Source organism: Punica granatum, chromosome 5 (genome assembly GCF_007655135.1).
Source record: "Punica granatum isolate Tunisia-2019 chromosome 5, ASM765513v2, whole genome shotgun sequence".
NCBI classification, from domain to species: domain Eukaryota; kingdom Viridiplantae; phylum Streptophyta; class Magnoliopsida; order Myrtales; family Lythraceae; genus Punica; species Punica granatum.
This window is the reverse complement of record NC_045131.1, coordinates 29482885-29494450: the sequence shown is the minus strand read 5'-3', so window position 1 is coordinate 29494450 and position 11566 is coordinate 29482885. Positions and strand designations below refer to the sequence as shown.

Here is an 11566-nt window from a genome sequence, read left to right as displayed (position 1 = left end):
ATTTTTTGCTTCTGCTTTCAATTAAAGTATTTAGTATTGCGATTGAAATGTTTAATATATTTTATAATTCATCACAAATAGCAAAAGTACTAAACAATTTTACTAAAATACTAAATATTTGAACTAAAGTACTGAGCGTGTCATAATAACACAGAGTCATATTAGAATTTCCCGTCATGTTATAACTAACTGATTGCCTTTGGGGTATAGTTATACAAGTTACAATAATAACGCCATGAAATTTTCACATCTCCTTTTCATCGTAAAGATCTTTCAGATCTTCATTATGTGCACGTAGGACATCAAGTATCCAACATCTCTCCAAATTGCCAGTAAACTTTTTATTACCGTTAACTTAGAGCTGTATATCAAGAGTTTGGCATTTATAGAAGGGAAACGAAAGCCTTTAATCAAATAGTGTTTGTTAGAATACTTGTTAAAGGTTCGTCTTTTGCATCGAACTATTAAATGATGCATTGAAGATATATATTTTGTTGTTCTCTTATGAGAAATTTTTTGCTTTTTTTTTATCTTGATACATGACATTTTTTGCTTCAATTTGGTCGCGAAAATTGAGCTCTAACAAGGGCCTTGCGGGTATCATGCAACTTAACCCAGAAACAGGAAAACACGAGGAAGAAGTAAGCTTTGTAATATGAAATGAGACATAAGCTATTTCGCGATTCGAAGCAAGGACCCATTCAGGGAAGAATTCCCCTATTGGATTGTCTTCTTTCTTTTTCTTTTTTCGAGGCAAAGACCCATTCAAGGAAGAATTTCCCCGTTGGATTGTTTTCGTTCTTTCCACGTTAATGATTAAATGAAATGGCTGCCTAAAAAGGGAGTTCTGATTGTAATACAAAAGATAAATTTTAAAGGAGGGTTGACGCAGCGAAACTAATGAACAATTATAATCTGTTGATTCGCGCACGAATGCCAAAAAACAATCTTCTATAACCTGTCGATTCTACGAATACCAGGGAATATACATCAAATTCGTTGATTCAATCAATACCGAATTTGAAAAAATTGAGAAAATATTCTCTTAAAATTTTATTCATCCAAAAAAAACTTTTGATGCATATTCTCTGGTATTCGTATAATTAACGGGTTATAGAAAATTATTTTCTAACATTCGTGCGCGAATCAACAGATTACAACTTTTAGCTTACTGAAGAACTTAAGTGTGCAATTGCGCTAGCTAGAGTAGTACCAACTCATTCACTTGTCAATGCGCAATCGTGTACTACCTTATGATTGCAACACGGCTCAAATCATTTTACAAACAGAAAATGCTACACTCTTTATGGCCAGAATGCTAAATTTTATGATACAATCACATTATGGAACACTTCATCAACTATTGCAATCAAATATATTAAAAAAGTGATTATACCAAAAGTAATTGCGCCATACTTTTGAGAACTAACATAAAGTGAATGAGAGTTTAGTAATGAATTTCTCTTTTCAGTAAAAGAAAAATATATATGAGAACGGGTAGGAAGTATGATCAATGAAGAATAGGTTCATGACACATGAAATTAAATTCCCATAACCTTGTTGGTCAATTTTTCTTCTTGGTAAGACCACAAAATATCCTCTACCTTTTGACTAAGATTAATCCCAGTTAGGGGTTGATTTGCTGGCAAACGAATTGGTTTACTTTAGTTGATTCCGAACCTCTGTGTGGCAGTAAAGTCTACTCATTAGATGTACAAAATTTACCAATAGCACTATTTCTTGAAGGAATTCTACGTTTTAAAGAAGAAACATGATTAATTATGTTTCTTTTATCCATTTATGGTTTGATGATAGCTTACACAAAAGTAAGGAGTGTTTTTTATCTACCACTAGAAAGAGCTATTGCCATAGGGCTGTGTTTATTATGTCTTGTTATATACTTTTAGTTCATACGTGACATGAAAATAAGCAAATATCGTACCAAAGAATTTCCTTAATTAAAACCCTTCTTGGTGGGGTCTGATCTAATTTCTCTAACCTAATCAACCTTCCCACAAAGCACACACGACAACGGATTCCCAGGACGAGCATCAATGGGCTGAGTTACGGGAACCCATTCTCGACACCTCTTTGGTAAATGCACCCGCCCCTTCAGGCATGCTTGCATCTAGCAGTGAGGTGAGCTCCCGACTAGAGAAGGTGCTGACAGATCCCGACCTGCCGTGGATGAAGCGCTTGATGTCGGCCACATGGATAGAGATGGCGTTGCTCTCACGACTGGCGCCACCGGCTATGTTTGTCAGCATGGTTAACAACTTCTTGACCCTTTCCACCACTATGTTCGCGGGCCACCTTGGCTCCCTAGAACTCGCCGCTGCCTCTCTCGGCAACAGTGGCATGCAATTTTTCGCCTTGGGCCTTATGGTAATATATCAACCTTGTGCAATAGTACTTGCGATGGACAGAACAGAAGTTATTGCCTATAAGTAAGAAGATACTGAACATATATTTGACGTCAAATCTGCTTCTTTTATCAAAGACTTTCAATTTAATTTCCGATATATGATTCATCAATGTCCTTGTCCAACCTCCAGTTTTGATGATCTATTTGCTCTTGCAGCTCGGGATGGGAAGTGCAATGGAGACATTGTGCAGGCAAGCGTATGGAGCCCATCGGTATGATATGCTAGGGATATACCTGCAGAGGGCAATAATCGTGCTCGCGGCCACTGGAATCCCGGTCACGGCCATCTACGCTCTTTCAAAGCCTATCCTCCTCCACCTTGGGCAATCCTCTGCAGTGGCCACAGCTGCAGCCGTCTACGTGTCCGGCCTCATCCCCCAGATCTTCGGGTACGCCACAAACTACCCAATTCAGGAGTTCCTCCAGGTACAGAGCATCATGGCGCCAAGCGCATTTATTTCGGCTGCCACGCTCGGGATCCACCTGCTTCTGAGCTGGGCAGCCGTGTACAAGCTGCGCTTGGGCCTGGCTGGAGCTTCACTCGTCCTCGGCCTCTCGTGGTGGATCATGGCAGCAGCACAATTTGTGTACATTGTTGCCAGCAGGCGATGCAGGGAGACATGGCAAGGGTTCAGCCTGCAGGCCTTCACTGGGCTATGGGAGTTCGTGAAATTGTCGGCTTCGTGGGCGATGATGCTCTGCCTAAAGACTTGGTACTATCAAGTTGTTGTTCTCATCGCCGGCCTGCTCCCGGAGCCCGAGCTTGCCCTAGACTCCCTCGCCGTCTGGTGAGAAACTCTTATTACCATATACTTCTACTAGCTATATTTTATTATTTATTATCTACTGTCTATTGTCTATCATTTATTATCTATTACGTATATAAAAATATGAAATTCATGATTGTATTTTGTTATATTTCATTGTCTCAACTTTGCCATCCAACATACATCTCATAATTTTTACATGAAAAAAATACTGCTCTCCACGATAAAGTGTGGAGTTGGAGCATTTTCATCCTAATTATTTTTTTGAAACATTTATCCCTCATCTATGTTTGAAGAAAAATGTCTCTTCTGTTAAAATCTCTACTGTTGAATTTTGAGAAGAAAAGAAAAACATAATGACCATCAGCCTCCCTCAGCACCCTCTTCCCCTCCTGCCATCCCAAGGACCGCTCTCTTCCCCTCCGAACTCCCCAGGGCCACAGTGGCCGGTGAGCCGCCACTGCCGGTAATCTGGCAAGGAAGAGAATAGGAAGAGTCGGAGTCATCGTCATCCCTCACCATATAATATTTTATTCATAAACATTGGTGAGAGGAAGAGTTAACTAAAAACTGTGTAACGCAAAGGCGTATGTTCTCGTCAATAATTAAGAAATTCTAGATTCGATAGTCGTTGTGAGACTACCTATGTCTCTTTATTAATTATTAGTATTTCCATTACATTATACTATACATCTCTTGTAAAATTAAAAAAAAAAAAACAGAGAGAGAGGTGAAGAGTTAAACCTGCATGTCTATATGTGAGGGCAGGGGAGGTGGAATTGGTGGTGGTGGTGGTAAGGTTCCCAAGAAGGTTAAAATGATTATTATGTGAAATAAGTTTCTTATATAAAAACTTTTTTACGTATAAATAAAAAATTATTCATAAATTTTTTTTTGTTTACCAAAAGATTATTTTTTGTCTATTATGGAGGAGATCCATGGATTTAGTAAAAAAAAAAATAGAAATAGTATTCTAAACAAATAAATTATTTTGACTTGACGGATCCAGGCATAAAGAATGAAATAAAAAAGTTATTGGTTTTTAAAACAAACATATGCTTTATTCACTATCTTAAACATAGACAAAACAAAAATCGTTAATATTTTAAGTGTGTACATTAAGAATTATTTGTTTATAGTCAGTTATGCATTTTCCGTTAATTTTTCTTGTTTCATCCGCCTTTACGTTAGATTTTTTATTAATAAAAAATTAAAATAAAAAATAGTATTTGAAAAATAATTAAAAAAAAAAGAGGAAATCATGCTAAAATATCGGAGAGAAAGGAAGAGAGGGACAGTGGGAGTGTGATGTCGATAGCAAGACAACTTCTCATCCCGACACCACCGTGATTTTGTTCCCACGGGTGGTGACAAAACCGCCGCTCCTTAGCTCCCTCTTCGGTCATCTTTGTTTTTATTTTTTTCCTTTTAAATTTTTTAAATTTTGTATCTTTTAAAAAAAAATTCCCTTTCCTATAAAATTAAAAAATTATTTTTGTAAGAGAAAAATTTCTCAGTTGCAAAGAATGCCCATGCATCTAGTATATACGAAAAAATAAAAATCGAAATAAAGGGGTAAAGGTAACCACACTAGCAAAAATCGAACGTGAAAACTCTTGACTCCTAAGCAGCACATATGTCACTGTACTATATCCATTTTCTTTTTTTTAGACTAGTTAACGGATATGACCGTCTCCTTTTCTAATGTACATGCCTTAATTTTTAACGAGTTTCTTTTTTTTACTTTATTTAGAAAAAAATTAGTAAAATAGGTATATTATTCTTGAAAATTAACCATTGAATTTATGATCCCTTTGCAAATATATATAAAAATAAGCTCAAATTCTACCAGCAAGTGTACTGGGTCAGATCAAGTAATATAGTGATGAATAGAGTGTCGATCCCACAAGGATTAATTAAGTACTAAACCTATATTAGATTCTATTATTATCTAAGCAATCAAATTAAGAGAATTAACTAATTAACTACTAATCAACCTAAATCGTCACAAAGAGCAGAAAGAGAATTGTACGAAAATATATCAATTGAAAGTGGGAAAAACAGAATCCACCCTAGTTTCACTAATCAGATTGCCATCATGTTATATAGACTGATAGCTATGTGATTATTCAAGTGAGTTTATCAAGCCTTTAAAATTAAAGTCTTAAACCTCTAATTAATCAATCAGCTCCCGCATCTCTAATTAATAGTGGACTCTAAATTATAATCATACACCTTCCAGTGCTATGATTGTCTAATGCCCTAAATTAATTATCCCTAATGTCTTAGCGAATAACTAACTAGAAACATTGCATTAATCCCTGGATAATCTCTAATTAAACTAATTAACGCAGCTATCGCATTTAACTAATTAGTCTAATCAAGAATTCCTAACAAACACTATATCAACTCCCGTATCAATAGTGTTTCTAACTATTATAACCAATTAAGAATTAAAATTGAAATTATAGGAATTGCAATCATGAATCATCAACACATCTATTAATCCTATAACATGGCGACAATCATCATATTAGCTACCTAGGGTTTCATCATATTCCCACAAAAGAAGCTTAGAATATCATGGAATTGAAAACACAATTATAATTCCAAGGAGTCATTGCAATAGAATTCATATTCAGCAGTAAACTCAAGATATTGAATCCTAAAACAAAAACCCAACAATTCTTTTAAGGAATTATCTCTTCCACAATTCTTCGCTTCAAATCAATTGATCCAGGTGACGGCTCCAGACAAGACCCTCTCCAAAAACTCTCTAGGTTAAAAGAATGGTGAAAGATGGCTCCCCCCCTAGGGTTTCCTAATCTTGTTATGAGGAGTATTTATATCCACAACAAAAAAAAGATTTCCGAAAGATATATGCTGGCTCCAAATTGCGCAAAACTCCTCAATATTGCTCGTAATTCCATCTAAGTCCTCAAAGACCTACAATATCAAATTACACATAATTAAGCACCGACTTCTTATAATTTCTATAAAATTAATAATAATTTAACATGAATTGCACAATAAAATATGAGTATAATATGCCCTTATCAACTTCCCCACACTTGAACTTTTGCTTGTCCTCAAGCAAAATAAATAAGACCAAGGAAAGAAATCTATCAGAGAGAGTACAAATTTTCATATTCACTGATTTAAGCATTTGATATCTCATAATTTATTACTCGTTATTTTGTGGTGCCCACTGCTCAAACCAAACTGGAAACATGTGATCAGAGTACTACAGTTGAAATTAACCAGCTAATCTAGAGAAAGCAAATTTTAATCCAAGCGTTTAGCCTAAGATTTCTATTTCAAAAGTAAATACTCAGTCCTATAAGGAAAAATACACATTTAAACTTCATAGCTGTTAGCAGGCATATAATCCCTCTAATTTTCCCTCTAAGCAAGTCAACAAGGTAGTGAAAGCATATGGTATCTGCTTCGTCCCTAGGTTTTCTTCCTTTTTATTACAAGTCTTAATTTATTTTTTTGTTTTTGCATTCAATTTTTCCTTTCTGTTTAAGAAGCAAATTTTTTTTTTTTTTTTCAAGTCCAATTTTTGTTTGAACTTGTGCCTTTCCGCTCTTCTCGTTATAGTGAGTTCATTGAGTCGGCACATCCCGGGCTCATCACCCAAGTGACCGGGTTTTAAAGGGACCCCTACGAACTCTTCCTCACTCTAACATTCAAGTTAGGATACTCATAACTCAATTCTTGAGTCATTGGAGTAAAGGCTATGCTTGCTTTTTTTTTTTTTGAATGCTCACTAACACTTTTCAGACTTCTTTTATAGGAATCACTAAGTACAAAGCTTCTTCTACCTCTTTCACTAAATGTTAAAGTGCTATTAGAATAATTAAAAAGAGGATATACTAACTAACTTTGCTTAGAAGTAGACCTGTTTATTTTTCACTTAAGGACTTGACCGACTCTTAAACTTCAAACTCTAGGGCTAAAAACTAGGTAAATTTGATTTCTAAAGATTTGACTAATTAATTTTAACTAAGTACAAAAATCACAACAGTGGTGAGTAGGGCGCCTAAGTGAGTCAATTTTTTTCAAACAATTCCTGAACAAATGCTATCAACAGTATTCTTCGTACAATCTCTAGATTTCAATAATTAAAAAAAATTAAAAAAAAAAAAAGAATTTGGCCTAACAATTGCCAGATAACTTAAGGACAATTATAATTCAAGGTGACAGGGAAGTATAACTATTTATCAACAAAGACAGGCATCAGATGTCATGAGTAACAAATTAAATCACAGAATTCAGACATCAACACTATACTCAATTTTATACTCCATCTGTTTAGTATCTCCCTTCCCCACACTTAGATTAAACAGTGTCCTCACTGTTCCTAATGTAGCTCTAGTAAAACGAAAATAAAAATAAAGAACATAAGAGAAAAAGAGATACTAGTACTTCCCCGGTTTCGAAAAATTAAGTTGAAGCAATTGGAGTTCCAACTGGTATAGCAATAGAGAGAGTCAGCAGTTGTTATCCACCCTGGCTTCAAAAACAAAAAGAAAACAACAAAAAGAACAAAAATAGCAGATAATCCATCTTAACTAAAACAATCAAATAGCAAATATCCCAAGTCTACCCAATGAGTGGGTGCTTGATAAAGTACAAATCAACAACAAATCAAAATAAAACAAATGAAGCAAAAGAATTGAGAGCCAACAGGGACTTTAGCTCTCAGACATGGGCTGCCTCCCATGAAGCACTTAGTTTATAGTCGCTAGTTCGACTTTTCCAATTCTTCAACCGAATTTGCTAGATCCACCGTAGTGGCATCACCATCAATATTTTCCCCTTCAAAGTAATGCTTGAGAAGATGACCGTTTACTTTAAAAGTGCGGTCATCTTCTGACTTCAGCTCAACTGCACCATAGGGAAAAACATTAGAAATAACAAATGGTCCAGACCATCGAGATTTTAACTTACCTGGGAACAACTTCAAGCGAGAGTTGTATAATAGGACTTTCTGACCAGGCAAAAACTCTCGCTTTAGGATGTTCCTATCATGCCATCGCTTGGCTCGCTCCTTGTATATCCTAGCATTTTCATATGCTTCCTCTCTCATCTCAACCATCTAATTCAATTGGAGCAATCTCTTTTCACCTGCAGCTTGTAAATCAAAGTTAAGGTATTTTATGGCCCAATATGCTTTGTGCTCAAGCTCTACTAGTAGGTGACATGATTTACCATAAACAATCTTGTATGGGGACATTCCTATGGGGGTTTTGAAAGCTGTCCTGTAAGCCCACAATGCATCATCAAGTTTTAAAGACCAATCTTTCCTAGATGCATTGACTGTTTTCTCTAAGATACGCTTTATTTCCCTATTGGACACCTCAACCTGTCCACAAGTCTGTGGATGATAAGGGGTGGCAATTTTATGAGTAACTCCATATTTTGATAATAATTTTTCAAATTTCCGATTGCAAAAATGTGATCCCCCATCACTTATAATGGCTCTAGGTACCCCAAATCTTGAAAAGATGTTCTTTTTCAAAAATCTGATTACAACTCTGGCATCATTACTTTGTAGAGCAACTGCTTCTACCCATTTTGAAACATAATCAACAGCCACAAGAATATATTTATTTGAAAAAGAAGAGGGAAAAGGACCCATAAAGTCTATTCCCCACACATCAAAAAGCTCAATTACAAGAATGCTATTTTGTGGTACTTCATGTCTCCTAGAAATATTGCCAGTTCTTTGGCATGGAGCACAAGACATAATGTAATTCCTGCAATCATGAAATACTCTAGGCCAATAAAATCCACAAGATAAGATCTTAGTTGCAGTTCTTTCCACACCAAAGTGGCCTCCTGCTTCCTTAGAATGACAGTGTTGTATTATGCTAAGTTGTTCAGTTTCAGGCACACAGCGTCTAATTACTTGGTCAGCACAATATTTAAACAGATATGGTTCATCCCAAAAATAGTATTTCACATCATGCAAAAATTTCTTTTTCTGTTGAGATGACAAACCATATGGTGTGATGTTGCTAACCATGTAATTGACTATATCAGCATACCAAGGTAATCCTTGGATTTCTGCTACATGCAATTGTTCATCAGGGAACTTTTCATTAATGGGTGAATCTAAACAATCAGATTCCAAACGGGATAAGTGATCAGCCACTACATTTTCAGTTCCCTTTGTGTCTCTAATTTCCAGGTCAAATTCTTGTAGCAGTAGAATCCAACGAATTAGCCTAGGTTTAGCATCAGCTTTGGCAAACAAATATTTCAGGGCAGCATGGTCTGTGTATACTATGATCTTAGAACCTATCAGATAAGGCCGAAACTTGTCACATGCAAATATGACTGCTAAAAGCTCCTTTTCAGTTGTGGCATAGTTCTTTTGGGCCTTATTTAAAGTTCTACTAGCATAGTATATTGCATGAAATACCTTACCTCTCCTTTGCCCAAGTACTGCTCCTACAGCATAGTCGCTGGCATCACACATCAGCTCAAACGGAAGCTCCCAATTAGGTGCAACGATCACTGGTGCAGAAGTGAGTTTCTCCTTCAATAAATTGAATGCCTGCAAACAATTGTCATTAAAAACAAAAGCAGAATCTTTTTCAAGTAAATTACAAAGAGGTCTAGAGATTTTAGAAAAGTCCTTGATAAATCTCCTGTAGAAGCCAGCATGTCCTAAGAAGCTCCTTACTCCTTTTGTTGAAGTGGGTGGTGGCAACTTCTCTATTATCTCCACTTTTGCTCGATCAACTTCAATCCCTTTCTTTGACACCTTGTGACCTAAGACTATACCCTCTCTTACCATAAAATGACATTTCTCCCAGTTCAGAAGCAGATTAGTCTCCTTACATCTTTTAAGCACACAGCCTAAATTTGTCAGACAAGATTCAAATGACTTCCCAAAAACAGAGAAATCATCCATAAATATTTCAATAAAATTCTCTAACATGTCAGAAAATATAGACATCATGCACCTCTGGAAAGTGGCAGGTGCATTACAGAGACCGAAAGGCATTCTCCTAAAGGCAAAAGTGCCATAAGGACAAGTAAATGTGGTTTTCTCCTGGTCCTCGGGTGCTATATGAATCTGATTGTAACCAGAATAACCATCTAGAAAACAATAATAATCATGCCCTGCAAGTTTTTCTAGCATCTGATCAATGAAGGGGAGGGGGAAATGGTCTTTACGGGTAGCATCATTTAGTTTCCTGTAATCTATACAAACTCTCCACCCAGTCACAGTACGAGTCGGGATTAATTTATTGACCTCATTTTTAACCACAGTCATACCACCCTTTTTGGGCACTACTTGAACAGGACTAACCCATTTACTATCTGAGATAGGATAGATAATACCTGCATCCAACAGTTTAAGCACTTCTTTCTTCACTACCTCTTTGAGAGTTGGGTTAAGTCGCCTCTGTGGTTGCACTATGGGTTTGCACTCAGCTTCCAACATTATCCTGTGAGTGCAAATCAAAGGGCTGATCCCTTTGATATCTGCAATAGTCCATCCTATTGCCTCCTTGTGCTCTCTCAGCACGCTTAGGAGCTGTTGCTCCTGATCACCTGTCAAGGAAGAAGAGATAATTATTGGCAAAGTATCATCTATTCCAAGATAGGCATATTTTAAATGGCTAGGCAATGGTTTAAGTTCTAGCACCGGGGACTGTGTCAAAGATGATACTGGTTTTGTCGCACTAGTGCCCAGCTCCTCATAGTAGCGAGCCTTGATTTCTGATACCTTCTCCACAGATTCTTCCTCATGCTCATCATCATCACTCCAATCGTCCAGATCCCTAAGGACTGATTCCATTGTATCCACACCTGCTTTCTCCTCCACAGACTCAGAGATAAGCTCATCAATAATATCAATGGTGTAACATGATTTGCCATCATCAAATTTCTTTATGGCGTCATAAACATTAAAAGTTATTTGTTCATTCATAACTCTTAAAGTGAGCTTACCTTGTTCCACATCTATTAATGCTTTACCTGTCGCAAGGAACGGTCTGCCAAGGATCATGGGCACCTCTCTGTCCTCCTCCATCTCCAAGACTATGAAGTCGACTGGAAATATGAATTTGTCTACCTTCACCAGGACATTCTCAACAATACCCTTTGGATATTTGATACTCCTGTCAGCAAGTTGCAAGGTAATATGAGTTTTCTTGCATTCTCCAAGTCCAAGTTTCCTGAAAATAGATAGAGGCATTAAATTTATACTTGCACCTGAATCAATAAGAACGTTCTCAAAATGAAAATTCCCTATAGTACAAGGAACAGTGAAACTCCCCTGATCTCTTTGTTTGCGTGGTAAGTTAGGCAAGTCCTTTTGGAGAATCATAGAACACTCTCCTGTAAGCAT

The 11566-nt window shown here is 36.6% G+C and overlaps 1 protein-coding gene across 8 annotated transcripts in view; it reads left to right on the top strand.

Annotated features, from left to right (window-relative positions):
- The first annotated feature begins 1949 nt into the window (after positions 1-1949).
- Positions 1950-11566, top strand: part of LOC116208043 (protein DETOXIFICATION 40-like) — a 35264-nt gene continuing 25647 nt past the window's right edge. For 4 of the 8 annotated variants that reach the window (XM_031541241.1, XM_031541242.1, XM_031541244.1 and 1 more), the window contains exons 1-2: positions 1961-2385; positions 2582-3213. In XM_031541241.1, coding sequence (XP_031397101.1) covers positions 2119-2385; positions 2582-3213 — 899 coding nt within the window. In that variant the 5' untranslated portion in view covers positions 1961-2118. Of the gene's footprint in view, positions 2386-2581; positions 3214-11203; positions 11355-11566 lie in introns of all 8 variants that reach the window. The other 4 variants (XM_031541238.1, XM_031541239.1, XM_031541237.1 and 1 more) reach the window with 3 other exon arrangements.